Raw genomic sequence first — 22,287 nt, forward strand, 5'->3', positions numbered from 1 at the left:
TGCATACAGTTCAGCATCTTAGTGTTTTTACCTAATTTTACATCCTAAGCATTTTCCTATTTTATCGAATATTTGCCAAAAGCAAGATTTTAGTGGTGATTATTTTGAAACATTTAGTTGGTTTTCAATTTTCCCCCTGTTGTAAATACTGTGATAAATACCTTTGTAGATCAATATCCCCCCTCCCCTGGGACATATTCTAAGGGGTAAAATGACTGAGTCAAAAATATGGTTATTTCTAAGGGTTCTTCACACACACTACTGTCATTTCTTAAAAGTTTATAATTTTTAGTTTAAACATTTAATTGTGTACAGATTTTAGCTCACCCTCTTCTTATTCTGCACTTTGACACAGAGCCTCTCCAGGGCAGGGTGGGGACAGGCCTCTGGATGCGACCAGAAAAGGGAGGGGAGAAGCCCAAAGGGAGCCTTGAGCTTGCGTGGCAGGTCTGAACAGGGCTGAAGAACTAGGGCAGGTGGTGGGTAGAGCTGACAAGTGGGTTGTAGGTGGAGGTGACACAGGACGGCTGCAGAGGTGAGGCTGAAGGTTGAAAAGCTGTCACTGAAGGACCCTGAGACAGCAGTGAGGCAAGAGAGCAGCATTGCAGGGGCGCATTTATGCTAAAAGTACAGTCAGGAGGGTGGATGACACTCACAGTGACAAGAAAACTTGCCAAGGAAGAGGGCAGGGAGGGAGAGCAGGGAGCAAGCCTCCCCCTGCCCTTCACCCAGATGGATGAGTTCATGAGTGGCCACCTGAAGTGTCAATAGTGGTGTCAACTCCTGCTAAACATGACTTGATGGGCACTTCCCACCCTAACACAGGTAACTGGTCCTGAAGCACTTTGAAGTTCTCCATTAACCAGAGTATGAGGCTTGTAATGAATTGTTTACGAGTCTGTCTTCCTGAGGGCAGGGATTGTGTGTTATTCATCTTTATCATTACTCAACCATTAACAATACAGGGCAAGGCCCATTTTGCATCTTGCTGCATCTTTGCTGGATGGATGGATGAGTGGTGTCTTGTGAATCTTTTGCCTGTTCTGGTGACTTCTGAGTTCAACTCACCACTATCCTAATGGTTGTGGGATATGCTTTGGGTACCAAGCTCAACTGTCCGTAGAGCATAAGCTTTGAGTGGTGATGGATTTGCAGGGATCCAGTCTCACCCTTTGCTCATCATGGCTTGTGAGAGGACTTGGATGGGGAGCAGATTGTCACAGTAGAACAGAATGAAGTTACAGAGGGGCAAGAATGGTTTCTTACATAGGGGGTGAAGCCAAGGCATCAGCTTTAAGGCACTCAGATCTGTTCAGCAGAAGTCATGCACACATATGTTTCCAGGGGCCTTGCTCCCTCTGTCCTTCTGGTTCTGTCCTCCCACAAAGAGCTCATCCCGACTATGGCTTTCTCTCCCACTTCTGTGCCCAGGACTCTTGAATTTGAATCTTGAGCCTGTCTAGAGACCTTGCTGTCACTGAACACATCCCTTACTGAACTTACTGTCTTCCAGCCTTCTCAGTCTTCCTTTCTAGTCAAGGACATCATCATCATCATAGGTACCAGGCATGGTGCCAAGCACTGCACAAGGATTATCTCCCTTAGTCTTCTTCATACCCATGTGAATATCCCAACTTTAAAGATGAGACACCTGAAGTTTAGAGAGGTAAGGTCACAGGGCAGAAAGAGAAAAACCAGGGCAGGACATAAACCCATGTTTCTCTGATCTCAAAGCCTCTCATGTTTTTAACTGCAGGCCACAACACTGCAACTCCACTGGACATCTCAGCCACACCTCAGTCTCAATGCACCTTCCTCTGTGAGGTTTTCACTAATGACTCCACACCACACTCATCCCTTCTCATGCTCTCACATAACCCTGATCACCTGTGTCACACATTTCAGCACTGGATTCGGCTCTCTGTAATTTAATGTGTCTGTCTTACCTTGTCTGCCAAATTACAAATCCCCCTAGAGTTGAGCTCATATAAGACTTTTCTTGCATTTCTACATTCCTAGTACAAGGCTGGGCACAGGGTAGGTGCTCATTATATTCCTGTTAAAGTGAGGCACCTTTAACCTGTTTCTGCAGACTATCAGTCCTGATGACTCACAGTTTGACATGAGATTTAGGTGACCTGTCACTGATTATTTTGTGGGATCTGAGTCCCTCGTGAAAGAGAAACCCATGTGTGGCATCTGTGCTTATGGACATGCATATGCTACATGCACTGATGCAGTGACAACTGGGCAAAGGTGAACGAGATCTCAGAGTTGTGAAGGGACCACAGAGTTATCAAGGTATATCACACCACATTCTCAGCATCAGTAATTACATTTCTTCATTCAGCCATTTAGTAGTCATTCAGTGATAAGTGTTGAGACCAGGTAGTCAATTAGATGAAGAGGATACAAAAACGAAAGACATTCCTGCCTTCGAGGAATACAATTTCACTTGACTGGTAGTGGACCATGTCCTAATGGTGTATTAAAATGATGAGTATGGGGCCAGGCACAGTGGCTCAGGCTGGTAATCCCAGCACTTTGAGAGGCCAAGGAGGGAGGATTGCTTGAGCCCAGGAGTTTGAGACCAGCCTAGGCAACATACTGAGACCTCATCTCTACAAAAAATAAAAAAATTAGCCGGGTATAGTGGCACATGCCTGTGGTCCCAGCTACTCAGGAGGCTGAGGCAGGAGAATCACTTGAGCTCAGGAGGTTGAGGCTGCAGTGAGCCATAATGGCGCCACTCTACTCCAGCCTGGGTGCTCCAGCCTGGGTGACAGAGTGAGATCCTGTCTAAAATAAAATAAAATAAAATATCTAGTATGTTTCAGGACTGGCTGTAAAGCTCTTTTTGCTGCAATGTGGAATGTGGCCCTAATTTTATAAGAAAATTCAGTGGAAAGTTAGAGTTCAATTTATTGAAATGCATTCAGTTAGCTTTACTGCCACACTCCCACAGCTTTTATTGAGAAATGTGGCCAAAACTCCAGCTCTTAGAGTCAAAGTAATTGAGTATAAATGTGATGACTTTTATCACCTTTTAATTTCTCCCTGAACGCATTAAGCTTCCAAATGATAAATATATCACTTCCTGCTCTTTATCCCATGCCTTTAATTGTCCCTTATAACCAAGATGATCGTATTGCTTTGGTCTTTCAGATATGCCATCACTAATCATATTTCAACTGTTCTCTCTCACCTGTAATGGCAAGGAAATGAAATCTTATTTGTTTCCTTAATAGTACCTTAAGTATGCAAAGGTATACCATCTATTTTCCATGATAATCTCCGGTCTTCTAGCCTGCACTAAGACAGGGCCCTACCAAAATTATTTTTTGATAAGGGGGTGGGGGCAATTAAGAACTGAACCCTCATCATCAAAGTGCAATAACCTGTTACTCAAGAAGTACAAATGAGCACTGTTTACAGAGAAATAGGAAATGGAAACAAGGATATCAACCTTGAAGGAGCAAAGCACAGCATGTAGGACCTGGGTCATGTATTAGATGAAAATGGCAGCGCAGAAGATGGCACTGGGCAGTTGCCATGGAGCTGTGAGACCTGCTCTGTGGCTCTGTGGAAGATTTGTAAGGGTTATCTGTCTGTGTGTGTGTGTGTGGGGGGGGTCTTAAATGGCAAAAAAGGCCCCTTCACAATGAGCACTACAATCTACTCCCTCCATCCTCACACAAGTCAGTCTCCTGGACCAACAGAGAAAAGACAAAAATTTCAGCTGCTTGTGTGGGGATGGACAATCAGAAGACTGCTTTAAAAGACCTCTAGTCGAAATGTTTAATATGAATATTTTATATCTAACTTCCAGTTGCAAAATACAAAGAACAGAGGCATAAGACCAACAATACAATGAAGCCCTCGGGCAAGTCTAAAAGGTAGAGTTGTGCAGGACAACTGTCTCAGTGTCTTCAAAAAAGTCACATATTGAATTAAAGGATCTCTTTGATATTAAAGGAGACACAGAGGACATTGCAACCAGGTGCAATGTTTGGTTCCTGATTAGATCCTGATTTGGACAAACTGACTGTACAGACACAGCCTGTAGCCTTGTCCCCCGCCACTTCATGCTAGCAAAGACTGAACCATCTCAGCCAGGCATCAAGGTCAACATCAACAGTGATAAGTCGTATTGACAGCAGGTACCCTTGATATTATATGAGCAGGAAGCACTACTTTTGTTGTCTTCCTCCCCAAAATACATACTTCTAGTATGATCATGAGAACAATAACAGACAAATCGCAATTGAGGGACTTCCTAGAGCAGCGTCCAGGCCACAACACAGGCTCGGGAAGCCCAGAAAGAACTCAGCAGTCTTATCAAGTTAATGAAATGAGATCACAATTGAGGGAAGCTAAGATGGCTGAAATTTGCAGGATGGAGTGTATGGAGGGGAGAGAGCTGAACAGAGAGAGTATTCCAGAGATCTGCAGAGGGGTCTTTCAAGTCTTTGGCTGAGTGGTAATCTGTGCAAGCATGGGGATGAAATTCCAGGAGGCCAGATAAAGCAATAGAGTGGAGACGCCTCATAATACATAGGGCATTTGATAAGAGTCTTCAGAAGAGGCATGACTTAGTAGTGGGGCTAAATTAAGCTTAGGGTAAAGACTGCTCTCGAGCCATCATAACAAAGCTTAAAAGCAAACCTCAAGGAGTTTGAGACCAGCCTGGCCAACATGGCAAAACCCTGCCTCTACTAAAAGAACAAAAATTAGCCGGGCGTGGTGTTGGGTGCCTGTAGTCCCAGCTACTCAGGAGGCTGAGGCAGGAGAATAGCTTGAACCTGGTAGGTGGAGGTTGCAGTGAGCTGAGATTGTGCTGCTGCACTATAGCCTGGGCGACAAGAGCGAGACTCTGTCTCAAAAAAAAAAAAAAAAAGCAAACCTCCAAAAGCTCAAATTAATCTGCAAGGAATTTGTTATTGCTGTACCACACAAAGTCCTTTAAAGGAATAAAACAAAATCCAGTTATCGACAGCATAACACAATAAAAAATGGGCAAGCACGCAAAGAAACAGAAAAATATGACCCATAGCCAACAGAAAAATTAATCAATAGAACCAGATTCAGAAATGCCAGAGACAATCAAATTAGCACTGAGTGACGAATCATCCATACTCCAAACCTCAGCATCATGTAATATACCCACATAACACACCTGCACAGGTACCCCCAAATCTAGAATAGAAGTTGAAATTATTTTTTAAAAAGCTGACCTCAAAAAAAAAAGCAGACAAGAACCTCAAAGAGCTATTTTAAATATTATAAATATGCTCAAAATGCCCAAAGGGAGTTATAGAAAAACAAGAACATAATGAGAAGAGAAATGGAAGTTAAAAAAAAAAAAGACTCAGTGGAACTTCTAAAGATGAAAAATACACACTGGTCCAAGTGCAGTGGTGTTTACAACTAATTCATCACAACAAGTTACAGATTTCTTTGTTCCTTTTCCATTCCCACTGCTTCACTTGACTAGCCCTAAAAAATAAACAAAAATAAAACTATATACATATGCATGCAAAAGACAAATACAATAGATGAAACCAAAACCATACTGAATAAAATACTGCACAAAGATAATAATATGATTTTTTTGCGAAAACACATCCAACTACAGTGCTACATATTAAACACATTAAAATGTTTCCCTATCATGCAGAGAGGTGAATGGAAGTGGGCTATGAGATAAAAGGGGGAAATTAATTTTAATAAGAAGGGCCTTTTACAAAGAGGGGCCTGAGCAGACCAATTATGGTAAGTGCCGTGAAATGAGGAATATAGTTAACTCTAAACATTCCAAGAAAGAAAGGAAATAAAAGGGAAAAAAAGTGGGAGAGAGGGGAACTGAAGTTTCAGGGGTAGCTAGAAACAACTTTTTTATTTATTTTTATTTTTTGAGACAGAGTCTTGCTCTGTCACCCAGGCTGGAGTGGCCTGATTTCAGCTCACTGCAAGCTCCACTTCCCAGGTTCATGCCATTTTCCTGCCTCAGCCTCCTGATTAGCTGGGACTACAGGAACCCACCACCACGCCCAGCTAATTTTTTGTATTTTTAGTACAGACGGGGTTTCACCGTGTTAGTCAAGTTGGTCTTGATCTCCTGACCTGGTGATTCCCCTGCCTCGGCCTCCCAAAGTGTTGGGATTACAGGCATGAGCCACTGCACCTGGCCGAAACAACTTTTGAATAAGACCCAGCCAAAGCCCTGGAGCCCAAGAGGCAGAGATTAAAACAGTACCAGATTAATTATAATAGCTAACATTTAGATAAAACTTATGGGCCAGACATCTTTCTATCTACTCTCCATGTATTAGTCAACAACCTTACGAGGGAACATTCCGTACTATCTTATGTCAATGGAAATCAATGGAAAATAAGAAAGGTTTGTGTTTAGTCCAGGGCACTGCACAAAAGAGTTTGAACTGGGATCTAAGAAAAGGCTGGGGTATGCACCAGGGCCTTGGCTGCAGTTCCTTCTTTGAGACTTAAGGGTAAAAACAATGAGAACAAGAGTTATTGTATTAAAATGAAGATGAGATACGTTTTAAAGGCCCCTACATAATTGAGTTAGAAAAATCTTAGATAATATCTAGCTCAGGGGTTTTCAAAAAAGTATTAAGCAGAGGGCCCTATATGCAAACCAATCATAAGTGAGGATTTGATGTATAAAAGACATGCAAGTTGGGTTGCTTTAGTTTAAGAGGAGGGCCCAGTCCCAGTCCCAACCAGGCAGCCTCCCATCGCCCACACCCTTTCCTACCTCCCCTTCCCCTTACAGCCCCTGGGACCTTGGACCTTATTTTACAGAAGAGGGATGATGCTGTACACCTGCTAACGGTCACACATTAGTACCTCCCAACCCTCAGCCCAAGTCATTGCTGTCCCCTACCCCACTTCCAACCCCAGGAAGTTATGGACAAGAATAGACCAGGCATATTCCCAGGATGCCTGGCTTCTTCTCAAATAATTTTCTTGAGATATAATTCACATACCATAAAGTTCAGCCTTGTAAAGTGGACAGTTCAGTGGTTTGTAATACAGTCACAGGTTGTACAACAATCTTTACTGTCTAACTCCAAAACATTTTCACCTCAAAAGGAAACCTCATTACATTAGCAGTCACTCCCAACTATCCCCTCCTCCCAGCCCTAAGCAACCACACTCTACTTTCTATCTCTATGAATTTGCCTGCTCTGGACATTTCATATGTATGAAATTATACACTATGTGGCTTTTTCACAGCTGGCTTTTGGGGAGTTTTCAGGCAACAGAACATCACTGTCCCCTCTGTACTCTTGCTATTGTGCAAGGCATCCAGGCTACTTCCCAGACCTCAGCCAAGGGCTGAGGGTTCCAATCTTGTCAAAGAGTGAAAGGCCAGAACAGGAAGAGCCTGAGGGCCTAGAACTCCAGGGTGCCTGGCCCCGGGCACAGAAAGGGTAGGCCAGGGAGTTCTCTAAAATTCTCAAGTAACAGGCAACTAAATGGATGCCAAGGACACAGCACATCCCAAAAACTATAACCTCATCTTTGAGGCACGCAAAGCCTCCTTTTGTGGTTTTTCTATGGGAAGTTGAAGTCAATGTGTCAACGTGTTGAAAGGCCACACTGGGAGGCAGGGCCATAGAGGGGAGATGCACGTCTGAGTCAGACCAGAGTCCCTCGGTCACTTTAAGCCTGCTTCCTCATCTGTGAAATGGCTATAATGATATATCGACTTTGCAGGTGGTGGTCAGTATTAGTAAAAGTGAAAGTGTCCAGTGTGTTCCTGAGGGACTTGGTGCTGGATTAATGGCAGCTGCTAGCAATGTTCATGAGGTGGTATGGCCTGATAGTTAGCACATGGCTTACAGAGCCAGCCAGACTTGGGTATGAGACTGGCTCCACCACTCAATTTCCTCTTCTGAAAAATGGAGATGATAGGTCCCACCTCATAAGGTCATTTAGGGGATCAGACAAGAGGACCCTAACTGATGCTTCCTGAACACTCACTATAGCCAGGCACTATTCTAAGCACTCTCCAGTATGAAGTCACTCAATCCCTTCAATAATCCTATGAGGTAGGTACCACTACTTTCCCCATTGTACATCTGAGGAAACTGAGGCACAAGTTAAATGACTTGCCCAAGGTTACTCAGCCAATTAATGGTAGTGCTGGTATGCAACCTCACGCATCTTGCCTCCAGAGTCCACAAGCTTCTCCACTACTCTAGGCTGTCAGGGTTTTAGCACAGTGCCTGGCACAAAGGAAGTCCCCAATAAACATTAGTTACTATGGCTATGAAATAATAACATATATATTTTCAAAAAACATGCTTTGGGAACTGTTTGAGGTTAAGGAGTTTGACTAAATCTTTAATTTTAACTTTGGTTGAAGACAGAAGCTGGGTCTTACCCATCTTGTATCCAAGAGCTCTTGGAACACAGTGAGTGCCTGGTGTAGAATAAGGACTCAGTAAGTATTGCTGTGAAGGGATGAGTTTTTCAAACTGCTGTATTTCTTAATTTATAACATGGTAGCCCTTTGGGGGAAGGTTAGTGCTGATTGAGCTACAGGGGACTGGGCCACGTTTGACCTACTTTGACCAACCCTTTGTTTTCCAGGCCACTAAAGGGCCATGATTCTCACAAACATGTTAATTGGTCTACTGTCATTGCATAATCTCCATTCACTGGCTCCACTTCTCTCATCACACAGTTCCAGACAACCACACCCAAACCTGGCTCACTCCTTCTACACACACATACCTGGCCCATTAGATGCTAGGCTTTTCCACACACTGGAAGGTTCCCTCTCTATCTTATACAAGATCTAGTCTCTACCTGTCAGTCTTGTGCTTGCTTCCTGAAGGACTCAGTCCTCTCACTTCACCCAAATCTTCATGACATGGAGTCTCAAAGCTGTGGAATTCCTTGTTTCTTATACCTGGGCACTCAACTCATCCAACTCAACTCATCCAACTCAAGAGCTGGCTCTGCAGCTGCAGAGGAGTAATCTTGGGGCTTACTGATCATTCTCATCAACTGTGCAAAGTCACTCTCTCTCGGTGGCAACACCTCCTCGTGCCCTTGGACAGATGCCTGGGGCTCTCTGAGCTTCCTTCAGGGAAGTTGCATTCTTCCAACAGCCCAGAGATGGGCCTGGCACATATATGCACACGAAATGCAACAAACTTTGTCACACACGAAATTCTACCCAGAAGGCCTGAGCCCCCAATAAACACCAAGCTATGGGCAGATCTGGTATTCTTGGATTCCCCTAAAGAGTCCTGTGAGCGAAAACCTTGCTTGGCTTCTCTCCCCAGCTTAACACAATAAATAACCTTCTGATCACCACCCAAATCAGAATGTGCAAGCCAAGAGGCCGAGAGCAGGCCTGGGTGTGGGGCAGGGCGAGGGTGAGGACCCGGAGCAAGTGCTTGGCCCTGGGTGAGGCAGAAGGCCTCCTCCTTTCACCTCCATGTGTGACTCATTTCCAAGTATCACTCCCCTCATGATTTCCTCCTCATCTCCTCCTCTTGTCACCCACAAACCAACTTCCATTTGCCATCTTTTCCACATATGTATTTTTTAGTTTTTCCTCTACTAATGTAGTATCCATTCCTTATCTGAAAAGCTGACCTCACATTTTCTTCCTTCCCCTAACCCTCTGGCCAGAGTCAGGCTATCAGGCCCTCAACAACTCCAAATTCAAGGTCATTTCCCTTGGGTTGCCATCTTGCTCTGGCCCCATGGCTCACACCACAGCCCTGACTCACGTTTCCCTTCCATGTACACATCTTCATTGAGCCCATTCTCTGTGCTCAGAAAGGACACTAATCAGTTTGTAGTTTCCTAATTACTCAGCCTCTCATCTCATTTCTGTCTTGAACCTAGACAGTTCCCAGCCAAGCTCTTAGGAATATGCTGGTAGGTTGCCTAAGCTTAGACGAAGCAAGGGTGTCAGGCGTCCTGGGACGTGTGACTGTCACTTCGGAACCATGGTCTGACATAAGCCCAGACACGTGCAGTCTGAGGTCCGTGATGCGACACTTTATTTTTTTATTTATTTTTTGAGACGGAGTCTCACTCTTGTCACCCAGACTGGAGTGCAGTGGCGTGATCTTTGCTCATTGCAACCTCTGCCCCCCGGGTTCAAGCAATTCTCCTGCCTCAGCCTCCCGAGTAGCTGGGATTACAGGTGCCTGCCACCGTGCCCTGCTAATTTTTGTATTTTTAGTAGAGACGGGGTTTCACCATCTTGGCCAGGCTGGTCTTGAACTCCTGACCTTGGGATCCACCCACCTCGGGCTCCCAAAGTGCTGGGATTACAGGTGTGAGCCACCGTGCCCGGCCGAGACATTTCAGAGAGGAAAAGGGCTTCCTTCCAAATGTCCCTTGGTGTGAACTGTGTGGGACTGGGATGGGAATGGTTCAGAAGGCTCATACATGAGCGGCTATACTTCTGACCTTTTCGTGGGGTCCTTTCTACCTCCTACCTGTGCACATGACGGCAGCAAAGACCCAGCATTGCCCGTAGCGCACGGGCTGGCAGCCTGTGGCGTTCCACTGCTTCAGGATGGCCACACTGCCCGTCCACTCCGCAGGGTTGGCGCCATCTGTGTAATTCTCACTCCATTTTCCATTGAGCACCCCATTATCATCATTGCTGTTGATCTGAAGAGAAGCCATATAGAGAAGTGTTAGAAACATCCATTTCCTCAACATGCCATGTGTGGGCTGCCTTGGAAGACCCATGGGCCTGAGAAACAGAGGAGAGACTTTTGACAGCATTTTACTGTGGACTTCCAGACCTGTGGGGAGGGCTAAGGATGGGGGTTGACTCTTCTGACTTTTGCTCCACTGTGAATTAGTTTATTATTATGTTCCTATCTACCCCTTACCCGTGTCCTCCCATCCCCTGCAAAGCTGGAGCTTACCTCTGAGAGCTTTAAAAAACACTTCAGAAAAGAGGAAATTTAGAAACAACAAGACCATTTCCCAAACTGGAGCTACACTCACCCTTTCTCAAAACATGCAATTTGGAATTAATAGAGGTGATGACCCACACCCAGCTATTTCAGAGCTCGGTTGAGAAAACTTGTCACCCACATTCTGGCGTCAGTCTCATCCAAGATGGCTTTGCCAGAGGGTCCCTCTTTCACCCACTGCAGGGGGCAACTGTGAGTGGGCAGGGCTCCCGCTGCACAGCTTCCTCCCTCCCCGGGCACGCCAGGGACCTCACCATGGCACACACCACTCTGCTGACGTAGACGGGGCTTCCCCGCAGAGCACAGTCTGTGGCTGGGTCAGTCTGGAAGTGCAGGCTCTTGTCTAGCAGCTTCAGGCAGATGTCTATGATTTTGTCTTCAAACTTCGGGGGGAGAGGCAGAGAGGGAAGGCACCCATGCTTGTCACGTGGGAGTATGTAAAAAGTAATGACTTCCCCCCAACCCTAGTGGAATATAAACTCACTTGGAAGGTAACTGTGTCAAACAGAACAGCCATGAATTTCCTCCCATTCAGGTGTGGGGTTTCAAAACTCTAGGGTCACAATTCACCTGGTGCATATGCCCTGCACACCAAATCCCTCCCCTTCACTCCAAGATGACTATTGCTACTCCCTGGGTTGTTTGGGTTTTTTCCCCAGTGAGTCTGACTGATTGAAAAGGCTCCTCCTCTCCTCTCAGTCCCCACACTCCTAGAGCACCAGGGGGTGTTCCTGCCAAAACCACATTGCCCCTGCTTCCACACTCACCTGCTGACCCTGCTTAGCATTGGCAGCTACTGCTGAAGTGAGGGTGCCAACCTGCCATGGCACCTGTGATTCACTGGGGCTCTAGGCTGACTAATTGCATGTGAATTATGAAAATTTCCCACCCAAGGCAGGCTGGCTCCTCCTGGTCCTCCAGACTTGGTGTGAATGCCACTCCCTCTGAGGCCTTCCCCGAGCCTGAGCCTGCTTTAGCGCCACAGCCCTGGGTATGTCCCCTCTCCGCGTGAGACTCAGTTACGTGATGTAGTCAAGTCTGTCTCTTCCTGCCTGAGTCTCGGGGCTGTTTCAGTCCAGCTCTCTTCACAACTCTGGACCTTAGGCCTGGCATGGTGCCCAGCACATTGCAGCAACTCTGTACCTCTTTGTAGAATGAGTGTAAATGAATACATTTATTCCTGTGTAACACTGGGCAACATGCAGAATTAGGAGGCTTCTCTGATCAATCTTCCCCAGAGGACAGTCTGATCAGCTCACTTTTCTGTTTTCAAATTTTCAAAGGCCTCCTACAGCCTAGAGAATCAAAGCTCTGACCTCCTTCAGAAGACACATAAGTTCCTCCCAGATCTGGCCCCAACCTACCTCTCCAGCCTCAAGTATCAATAATTGCCCTCCGCCCCCATCCCTACCATTTTTTCTCCAGCAACACCAAATGTCTGCAGCGGGCCAAACCGTTTCCCACCCTCGTGTCTTTGCTCATGCCTTCCCTCTGTCTGGGATGTTTTTCCCACTATCCTTCACTTGGCTAACTCAATTCAAACATCTCCTCTCCCAGGAAGCTTCTATGATACTCCCATGCCCAACCAAGAGCTCTTCCCCTTGGCTCTCAGAACACTCTGCCCCTGTCTCTCAATCTTTACATATTCCACTGCATGATAAGTGACCTGTTTATGTGTCTGAGTCCGCATTACACTGTAAGATCAGGGACAATGTTGTATTCATTTTCATATCTCTAGCACTTAGCACCCTGCCTGGCACTGAGCAGGCGATCAATATATATTTAATGAAGAAGAAAGACAGAAATGGGCCAGGCGCGATGGCACACACCTGTAATCCCAACACTTTGGGAGGCCGAGATGGGAGGATCATTTGAGCCCAGGAGTTTGAGACCAGCCTGGGCAATATAGTGAGACCTCGTCCCTGCAAAAAATAAAAAAATTAGCCAGGCGTGGTGGGGCATGCCTGTAGTCCCAGCTACTCAGGAGGCTGAGGTGGGAGGATCACTTGAGTCCAGGGGGTCAAGGCTGCAATGAGCCGTGATCTCACCACTGCCTTCCAGCCTGGGTGACAGAGCAAGACCATGTCTCAAAAACAAAAAACAAGACAACAACAACAAAAGAAAGACAGAAACAGAGGGACCCAGGTCTGAGAAAGCAGCAACCCCTCACTTCTGTTTCTCACAGATGGCAGCCCACTCCTGTCCAGGTCTCTCCATGATGCCCAATCTGCCCATGCTTAGTGAGGATTGGGGATGTGAGTTGGGGCCAGTTGAGGCCGCTATATCTCATCTTGGCTAGAGCCACCCCTGGGCCCAGGCTGGGGCTGGAAGGACACATATGTTGGAGTTCTATTTGGGCAGGTCCAGGAGAGGAATTCATATCAAGCTAAGACAAGGCTCCACGAGGATCCCCAGGGTTTCCTAGCTGACAGCTTTCTGAGTGGCCGAGGGCTGATCCTCTCCCTCCCACAGTGCTCTTGGCACTGGGGCTCAGCATCGAGAGCCCTCTTCCTTGCCTGGCACTGGACTTCCTGAAGTCCCTGCTGCAGGCTGAATTTGAAATGAGAGGCAGGCTTTTAGAAAGGCAGGAGGTGCAGAGCATTGCAATTAATATGACGTTATTTTTACATATAAAGTAGCGTTTTAGAATGCGTATAGAAAACAAAATGTAGAGGAACATACACCAAGCTGGTGATGGTGCTTGGGATGACCTTCATGTATCCATTTTTGTAATGTCTCTTTGCAAATCTTTTTAAACAAGCATGTATTAACTTTCATAATTAAAAAGATGTATCATCAAAAAGACACAGAAATAAAGAGACAGTAGCCATGGGGAGGGAGATGCATTGCTGCTCATCAGCCCTGCTTCTGGCTGAGACATTCAGGGGACAAGTTGTCCTTGGTGTGACAGAATTGATGCTAGGGTCAGTCACCAGGGGTTGTGAGCATGAAGTGAGAGAGTGGAAAATGGGATCCCAGTGGAAAAACAGTTTAATGAACCAAAATGCCGGGCATCATCACTGCTGTGGTGGTTGCCATGCCTTCCATCCTCACCCTCATGCTCACTGGAATTCCTGGGTGAGGTGCCTTTAACTGCCCTTACCCTTAGCTCTTGTTGTCCAAATCAGACGTGATCAGCAAAGAGAAAGGCCCTCCCACTCCCTGTGGCTGCTCCTCGGGCAACCTGGGCTCACAACACACATCTTCCTCGTGCCATTTAGTTAGCGTTGGTCAGCAGTTCTAGGTGAAGCTCACATGCGCCCTGCTCCCTCTCTCCACAAGCTCAGGGCTGGGATGGGCCATAAGCAGGGCTGAGACTCACCTGTCCATAGTTCCAGGGACATGGGCGGATCCAGTTCTTGCTGCCTTGGTAGATGAAGCCATAATCATTCATGACATACTCCTGCCTCTGGGGTTCACTGTCCAAGTAGACAGCATCCTCTAGGAACCAGAGTGGGAGGGCACGAAGCAGAAAAGTCACCTTTCCCTTACTGCCCCATTCTCATCCCCACAGTCCCAGAGGAAACGGTTCTGGAGCAAGGGCCCCTGGCGACACCAAGAGGGGCACGAGGCAGTGGGTCTTAGGGAGTCCATGCTCCCAACACCAGCAACAGGCTCAACGTGAACATAAGGTAGAATAATAAAAATTTCCCTTTGGTGGAATTTCTTGGTTTACAAAGCACATTTACATCCTATCCCCACTTTAAGGTTGAGGAAACAGGCTCAGAGTGATTAAGTAAATTGCTCAAATCACACATCAGCACAGAGCTGGAAATTGAACACAGCCCATTGATTCCATATTCTGTGCTTTTTCTGCTGTACTAATCTTGGTTGGAAAAGAGCAAACCAGACCTTAAGGGTTGGCATTGACCTCGTTATTCCTTTTGTAGGCATTTAATCTAGACAAAGCATTTCATATGTGCACAAAGGTTTAGACACTAAGCTGTTCATCTGAGTGCTGTTTATGATTCTGAAAAGCTGGAAACCACCTACACGCCCTGTTATTGGGGAGTAGTTAGATAGCTTCAGTACATCTCCACCACGGAATCTCATACCATAGAGACGTAAGGCAGCAAAATCGTGTACATGGACGTGGAAATCTGTATGTGATACATGAAGTCTGAACAGATTATGAACAATGTTTACAGCATGAATTTTTATACATATACACATATACGTGCTGCCCATATGAACAGAGGGTTTTGAAGCCAGTTCAAAAATAGCTTAACATTAGGTTGGTGCAAAAGTAATTGTGGTTTTTGCCATTGAAAGTAATGGGGCTTACTTGAAGGTGGAGGGTGGGAGGAAGGTAAGGATTGAAAAACTACATGTTGGGGGTGTGGAGAGGATGTGGAGACATACCAACACTTTTACACTGTTGGTAGGACTGTAAACTAGTTCAACCATTGTGGAAGACAGTGTGGCGATTCCTCAAGGGTCTAGAACTAGAAATACCATTTGACCCAGCCATACCATTACTGGGCATATACCCAAAGGATTATAAATCATGCTGCTATAAAGACACATGCACACGTATGTTTATTGTGGCACTATCCATACTAGCAAAGACTTGGAACCAACCCAAATGTCCATCAATGATAGACTGGATTAAGAAAATGTGGCACATATACACCATGGAATACTATGCAGCCATAAAAAAGGATGAGTTCATGTCCTTTATAGGGACATGGATGAAGCTGGAAACCATCATTCTGAGCAAACTATTGCAAGGACATAAGACCAAACACCACATGTTCTCACTCATAGGTGGGAATTGAACAATGAGAACACTTGGACACAGGGTGGGGAACATCACACACCAGGGCCTGTCGTGGGGTGGGGGGAGGGGGGAGGGATAGCATTAGGAGATATACCTAATGTAAATGACAAGTTAATGGGTGCAGCACACCAACATGGCACATGTATACATATGTAACAAACCTGCACGTTGTGCACACGTACCATAGAACTTAAAGTATAATAATAAAAAAAAGAAACCATTACAAAAAAAAAAAAGAAAAACTACCTGTTGGGTAGTATGCTTATTACCTGGGTAACAAAATAATGCGTACATCAAACCAAACCTCTGTGGTGTGCAATTTACCTACGTAACAAACCTGTACGTGTACCCCTGAACCTAAAATAAAGGTTAAAAATTATCTTTTTAAAGTTAAGAACAAACAAACAAAAGGCCATGGGCACAGACGTCCGCTTCGCGGGGTCCTAGAACTGTCTGGAAGCTCTGCCTGACCCTGAGGGAAAGGTGCCCTCCTCAGAGGCAGCCTCAGACACAGCCTGATAGGAGGCTGGTGCAGGAGGCCTCGTTGCTGAGATGTATTTTATTGAGGGTTTGGGCCAGTGTGGTGAGAAGCTGCAGGTTTATGGTTGAGACCACACAGCCCCCTCCTCTCAGCCAGGGCCAGCAGTGGCCTGAGCTACACAGTGAGGCTTCCCAGCCAATACCCTCCTGTCCTGCAGCACCACAGGGCACTTCAGCCCCCACCAACCCTAGGCCCAGTGTTGGGTCTCCCGGGGCCTGGGTGTGGCACAAGCTCAAGAGAGAAGGCCCCATCATTAACGCTTTTCTCCCCACTGCTCAGAAGGCCCTGAGAGAGAGAGAGAGAGATACGAGACAGAGACAGGGAAAACAGTCGACTGGCCCTCCTGGATCCCATGGCAGGGTCTCTCCACCTGGCTGATGGGTGAGCATTCTCAGCCATTCGGGGACAGGGAAGCGGGTAGTGGTTAGAGGCATTAGAACCCATCCAGGGCTCTGGGTCCTGATGTGACCCAGGAGGCCCCCTTGGGATAAGGCTGGGGGAGAAGGTAGAAAGAGAGGGAAGATGGGAAGGGGATGGTCCCCTAAGTCAGAAGCCAGACTTGGGAGTCTGGCCTCTGCTCAAAGCACAGCAGACCCGTTCTGTACTCCTGACCCCTTCTGCCCGCACCATGTCCTTGTGTCTGCCTATGTATCTAGCCCTGTCCCCAACTAGATTTAGAGGTCAGGGCTTGTGAGACAGGTAGTGTGAGATATTCACTGTTACTTTGTCTATAGAAGAAGAAGAAAAAAAAACCGGAAACAGCCAAAATGCCCATAGAGGACTAGTTGAAAATATCTGGTGCATCCAAACAGTGAAATAATTGTAGCTGCTAAGAAGAATGCTCCGATAGGAAAATGTGCCCAAAGTTGAATTGTTAAGTTAAAAAAAAAAAAAAGCTGGAGAATGGTATGTATTACATAATCTCACTTACGGTATGTATTGTAGAATCACACACACACAGAGGCATACGTATTTGATTAAGCATAGACCACTTTTGTAAAACTACACAAGAAAATGTTAAAGGTGAATGGAATCTGAAAGAATAGAACTGCTGTTGAATGGAACTTAGAGATTGGGAGGCTTTACTTTTTACTTTACACTTTTCTCTTTCTTTTTTTTTAACCCTTTCCTTCATTCCATAAATACTCAATGCAGTGCATTCGTTCCTTTTATAACGAAAAATACTCTAGTTAACTTAAAATTATATGATGAAGGTAGATGTTATTTACGATCAAACTTAATTGTAACAGTTTTTCTGTTTAAGCAAAGATGATTTGGTTTATAACTTGAAAATTCTAAATAAGTAAATGAATAGCAAGATTTCCTGCCCTGATTGGTGGTAGTTGGGGCGGATGCTGAGTGCAGGGAATTGAGGAGGCTCTGGGTGGCCCGGGAGCGGGGTCTAGAAACCCTTGAGCCTGTCTCTCTGGCAGCACTGACAGAAGAGAAAGGAGGGCACCGCCTGGGCACCCTGCCTTACCTGGGCACCAGGGATTGAAAAGCAGGATGAACTCCCCTAGCTGGTAGGCCGTCACAGACCCCTGGAAGGAGTCGATGTGGATTTTCAAGAGGTACCGACCCACGGCCGCCGTGGGAGGAGCGCACAAGCTCACCTCTGTGGAGGTGGCCCCATTGGTCTCCAGCCAGGCAATCCAGGGGCTGGGGCTGTGATGGCGTGCCAGGCTGAACACAGCCCGAGTCCCCAAGGCCAGGTCTGGCAGCGGTCCTAGGAGGGAAGTAGAGCTGAGGCCCTCCATGGCGACCTCCAAACCCCCGAAAATCCCCTCCCAGGCACACACAGTTAGCCCCTGTGAGCCAGCTGGGGTTCTTACCAGTCTCAACCACGAAGATGATGTTGTCCAGGCCTGGCTGGAAGCCCCGGTTCCTGAAGTACAGGGTGAGGTTGAAGGCCTGGCCCCGGCGAACAAGCAGGTGGTCCACAGTGATCTCCTCCGTGTGGTGCTGCACATTATTTCTGGAGCTCTGGAGGTCTGTGAGGGCCACTTCTAGCCCTGCAATGGGGCAGCCAGGGTTAGACAAAATAGTGGGGTTGTGGAGCCAATCCTGTCTACCACTTACTAGTTCTGCAAACTTGAGAAAGTAACTTAGCCTGAGCCTCAGTTTCCATATCAGTAAAATAGAGTCCATAAGATCAGCCTGCCAGGATGAGGATAAGGATGAGGATTTAATGAGGTTCCATGCATGCGCGTTCCTCTTTTTTCCTTCCTCTCCTATCTCTCTGACCCTGTATCTTCTCCCTTACACCCTCCTGGAGGGGCATGGTTTTCTGCCTCTGTCCAAGTCCTTCTGTAGACCTGGCCAAGTTTGATTGCTCCCTTCAGCCTCACATGGCTTCAGATTCACCCCAGCATCCGCTTTCTTGGACTCAAGTTAACAGTCTCACTTGCGCCTGTACTAGCCTCCAGGTCTGGGGAGCTGCTCTCTGGTTTAGTTGCCCTGGGTTTAACTTTCCTTGGGCTAGCTGCTCTTCCTTTTTTTTTTTTTTTGTTTTTTGTTTTTTTTTTGAGACAGAGTCTCACACTGTTGCCCAGGCTGCTGTGCAGTGGCGCGATCTCGGCTCACTGCAAGCTCCGCTTCCCGGGTTCACGCCATTCTCCTGCCTCAGCCTCCCGAGTAGCTGGGGCTACAGGTGCTCGCCACCATGCCTGGCTAATTTTTTGTAGTTTTAGTAAAGACAGGGTTTCACCGTGTTAGCCAGAATGGTCTGGATCTCCTGACCTCGTGATCCGCCTGCCTCGGCCTCCCAAAGTGCTGGGATTACAGGCATGAGCCACTGTGCCCGGCTGCTAGCTGCTCTTCTTTTAGCCATCTGCTGGCTCTCTGACCACCACAGGCCACGTGCTCAGTGCCCTGGGAGCTTGGATGCTGACAACAGTCAAAGAAAGTTTCATTCCCAACCTTCTGGAGCCTCTGCTAAAACACAGACTGACCTCACTAGTCTCCAAGTGTGTCTCTGCCAGAAGGGTCTGTGTTTGATTTTTCCTTGTTTGACCATGGTTCTGCCATGGTCCAAGTCACCTGGTGGGCTCACAGCCTTTAAATCACAATTGGCTCACCCATCTCCTTCTCAGCCCATGCCCATTCACCTGTCACTAACTCTCTTCATGCCTTCCATTAAAACATCTCTGGTGTCTATCCATCCTTTTCCACATTCACATAATTCCAACATCTTCTCCTCATACCTAGTCACCATAATGGCCTCCATGAGGTCTCCTGCCTCCTGTATCTCTCCCCATCTCCCATCTCTTAATGCATTATCAGATTACCTTTCCTCAAGACAATTTAATCATGCCATTCTTTTGCTTTATAAGTTCTGAGATCTCCTACAGTCTACCATATAAAAGGCACATTCCTTAACTTGACACAGCTCTTCATACTTGGCCTTAGCTTATTCTTGCATTCTCACTTCTCATCATTCCCAGCATTGGCCCTGTCCTCTAGCCAATCTATCCCCAAGCAAATCCCTGTCTTTGTATTTGCTGTTATAGCCCCAACTCAAGGGCCCCTCACTCTCTAACCAAATTCCACCTGTCCTCCAATACCTACCTGCTCCATGAAGCCTGCCTCAATTGGCCCACCCTTCTTTCCATCACCTACTGAGCTATACACTTACCTGAATCGCTCATCTGCTTAATTGACAAGTTAATTTACATGCCGGGTTCATTTGTTCATTCATATCAACAGACCTACTAGTGTAAGGATTAGGACGAGGTGTTCAGATGTTTTTCTTAGCTACTTTTTTGTCTGTCTTTTGCCTCTAGATATAAGCCAATAAGTACAGAGACCTAGCTGCTTTTTCTTGGTTGTATTTAGACTTTTTCAAAGTGAATCAGCGCATTCAACAGAATCCAACATTCTTTCACGATAAAAATATTCAACAAACTAAGAATAGAAGGGGACTTCCAGCCGGGCGTGGTGGCTCACACCTATAATTCCAGCACTTTGGGAGGCCGAGGCGGATGGATCACAAGGTCAGGAGTTCAAGACCAGCCTGGCTAAGATGGTGAAACCCCGTCTCTACTAAAAATACAAAAGTTAGTCGGGCGTGGTGGTGGGCCCCTGTAATCCCAGCTACTCTGGAGGCTGAGGCAGAGAATTGCTCGAACCTGGGAGGTGGAGGTTGCAGTGAGCCAAGATCGCACCACTGCCCTCCAAAGCCCACAGCCAATACCATACTTAATAGTAAAAGATTGGATGCTTTCTTGCTAAGATAAGGAACAAGACAAGAATGTCTCCTGTTGTCACATCTATTTAACATTCTACTAGAGGTTCTAGCTAGGGCTATTAGGCAAAAAGAAAAAAAATCAAAGACATACAGATTGGAAAGAAGTAAAATTGTTTCTATTTACATGTGACATAATCTTGTATATAGAAAATCCCAAGGAACCCGCCAAAAAATATAATTAATAAATGCATTCAGCAAGGTTGCAGGACACAATATCAATATACAAAAACCAATTGTATTTTTATACATTTGCAAGGAGTAACCTGAAAATAAAATTAAGAAAATAATTCCATTTATTACAGCATCAAAAAGAATGACTTAGTAAATTTAACAAAAGTGCAAAGCCTATATCACAAAACATCACTGAAAGAAATTAAAGAAGACCTAAATAAATGAAAAGACATTCCATGTTCATGGATTGGAAGGCAATATCATTAAGATAACAAGTTTTTCTACAGATTCAACACAATCCCTAACAAAATCCCAACAGCCATTTTGTAGAAATTGACAAGTGGATCCTAAAATTCATATGGAAATACAAGGGATCCATACTAGCCAAACAGTATTGAAAAGTAAATACAAAATTAGAGGAGTGGCACTTCTTGATCAAGGCAATGTGGTAGTGGCATAAGGATAGACATATAGATCAGTGGAATAGAACTGAGAGTCTAGCAATAAACTCCCATTTACACTCAATTGATCTTTGACAAAGGTGCCAAGACAATTCAGTGGGGGAAAGAATGCTCTTTTCAAAAAGTGGTGCTGGGACAAGTGGATATCCACATGCAAAAGAATGAAGTTGGATGCATAACTCACACCATTTATTAAAAATTAACTCAAAATGGATCAAAGACCTAAACATAAAAGCTAAAGCTATGAAACTCCTGGAAGAAAACATAGAGGTAAGTCTTTGTGATCTTAGACTAGGCAACAGCTTCTCAGATATGACAGCAGAAGTACAAACAGTCGAGAGAAAAACCAAATGAATTGGACCTCATCAAAATTAATAACTTTTTGTCTTCAAGAACATCGTCAAGAAAGTGAAGAGAAAAGCCATAGAATGTTAGGAAATGTTTGTAAATCCTATATCTGGCAAGGGACTTATATCCAGAATACTTTTTAAAAAATTCATATAACTCTACAATAAAAGAGACAACTCAAATTTAAAATGGGCAACTGACCTGAATACACATTTCTCCAAAGGAGATACGCAAAAGGCTAATAAATACACGAAAAGATGCTCAACATCATTAGTCCTAGGGAAACACAAATGAGATACCATCTCGTATCTCCTAGGATGACTATAATAACAAGTGTTAGTGGGAATGCAGAGAAATTGGAATCCTCATACATTGCTCATGGGGTTGTAAAATGGTGCAGCACTTTGGAAAACAGTCTGGAAGTTCCTCAAGACATTCAACAAAGAGTTACCATAGGACCTAACAATTCGATCCCCAGGTATATACCCAAGATAAATGAAAACATGTTCACATAATACCTGAAAAATGGTAGCAGTATTATTCATAATAGCCAAAAAGTAGAAACAACACAATTGTCCATCAACTGAAGAATAGATAAACAAAATGATATACAAAGGAATATCATCCAGCTATAAAAAAAAAGAATGCTGAACATACTAAATATGGATGAACCTTGAAAATATTGTGCTAAGTGAAAGCAGTCAGACATAAAAAGACACATATTATATGATTATATTTATATGAAATGTCCA

General features: G+C 45.4%; 1 protein-coding gene across 1 annotated transcript in view; it reads right to left on the minus strand.

Annotated features, from left to right (window-relative positions):
* TGM5 (transglutaminase 5) overlaps nt 1-18,640 on the minus strand; it is a 28,020-nt gene extending 9,380 nt beyond the window's left edge. The window contains exons 1-5 of the mRNA XM_054667454.1: nt 18,142-18,640; nt 17,790-18,035; nt 14,311-14,429; nt 11,243-11,371; nt 10,497-10,674 (exon numbers count right to left, since the gene is read on the minus strand). Coding sequence (XP_054523429.1) covers nt 10,497-10,674; nt 11,243-11,371; nt 14,311-14,429; nt 17,790-18,035; nt 18,142-18,457 — 988 coding nt within the window. The 5' untranslated portion in view covers nt 18,458-18,640. The remainder of the gene's footprint in view (nt 1-10,496; nt 10,675-11,242; nt 11,372-14,310; nt 14,430-17,789; nt 18,036-18,141) is intronic.
* Between the last annotated feature and the right edge of the window lie 3,647 nt (nt 18,641-22,287).

This window comes from Pan troglodytes, chromosome 16 (assembly GCF_028858775.2).
Source record: "Pan troglodytes isolate AG18354 chromosome 16, NHGRI_mPanTro3-v2.0_pri, whole genome shotgun sequence".
Classification (NCBI taxonomy): domain Eukaryota; kingdom Metazoa; phylum Chordata; class Mammalia; order Primates; family Hominidae; genus Pan; species Pan troglodytes.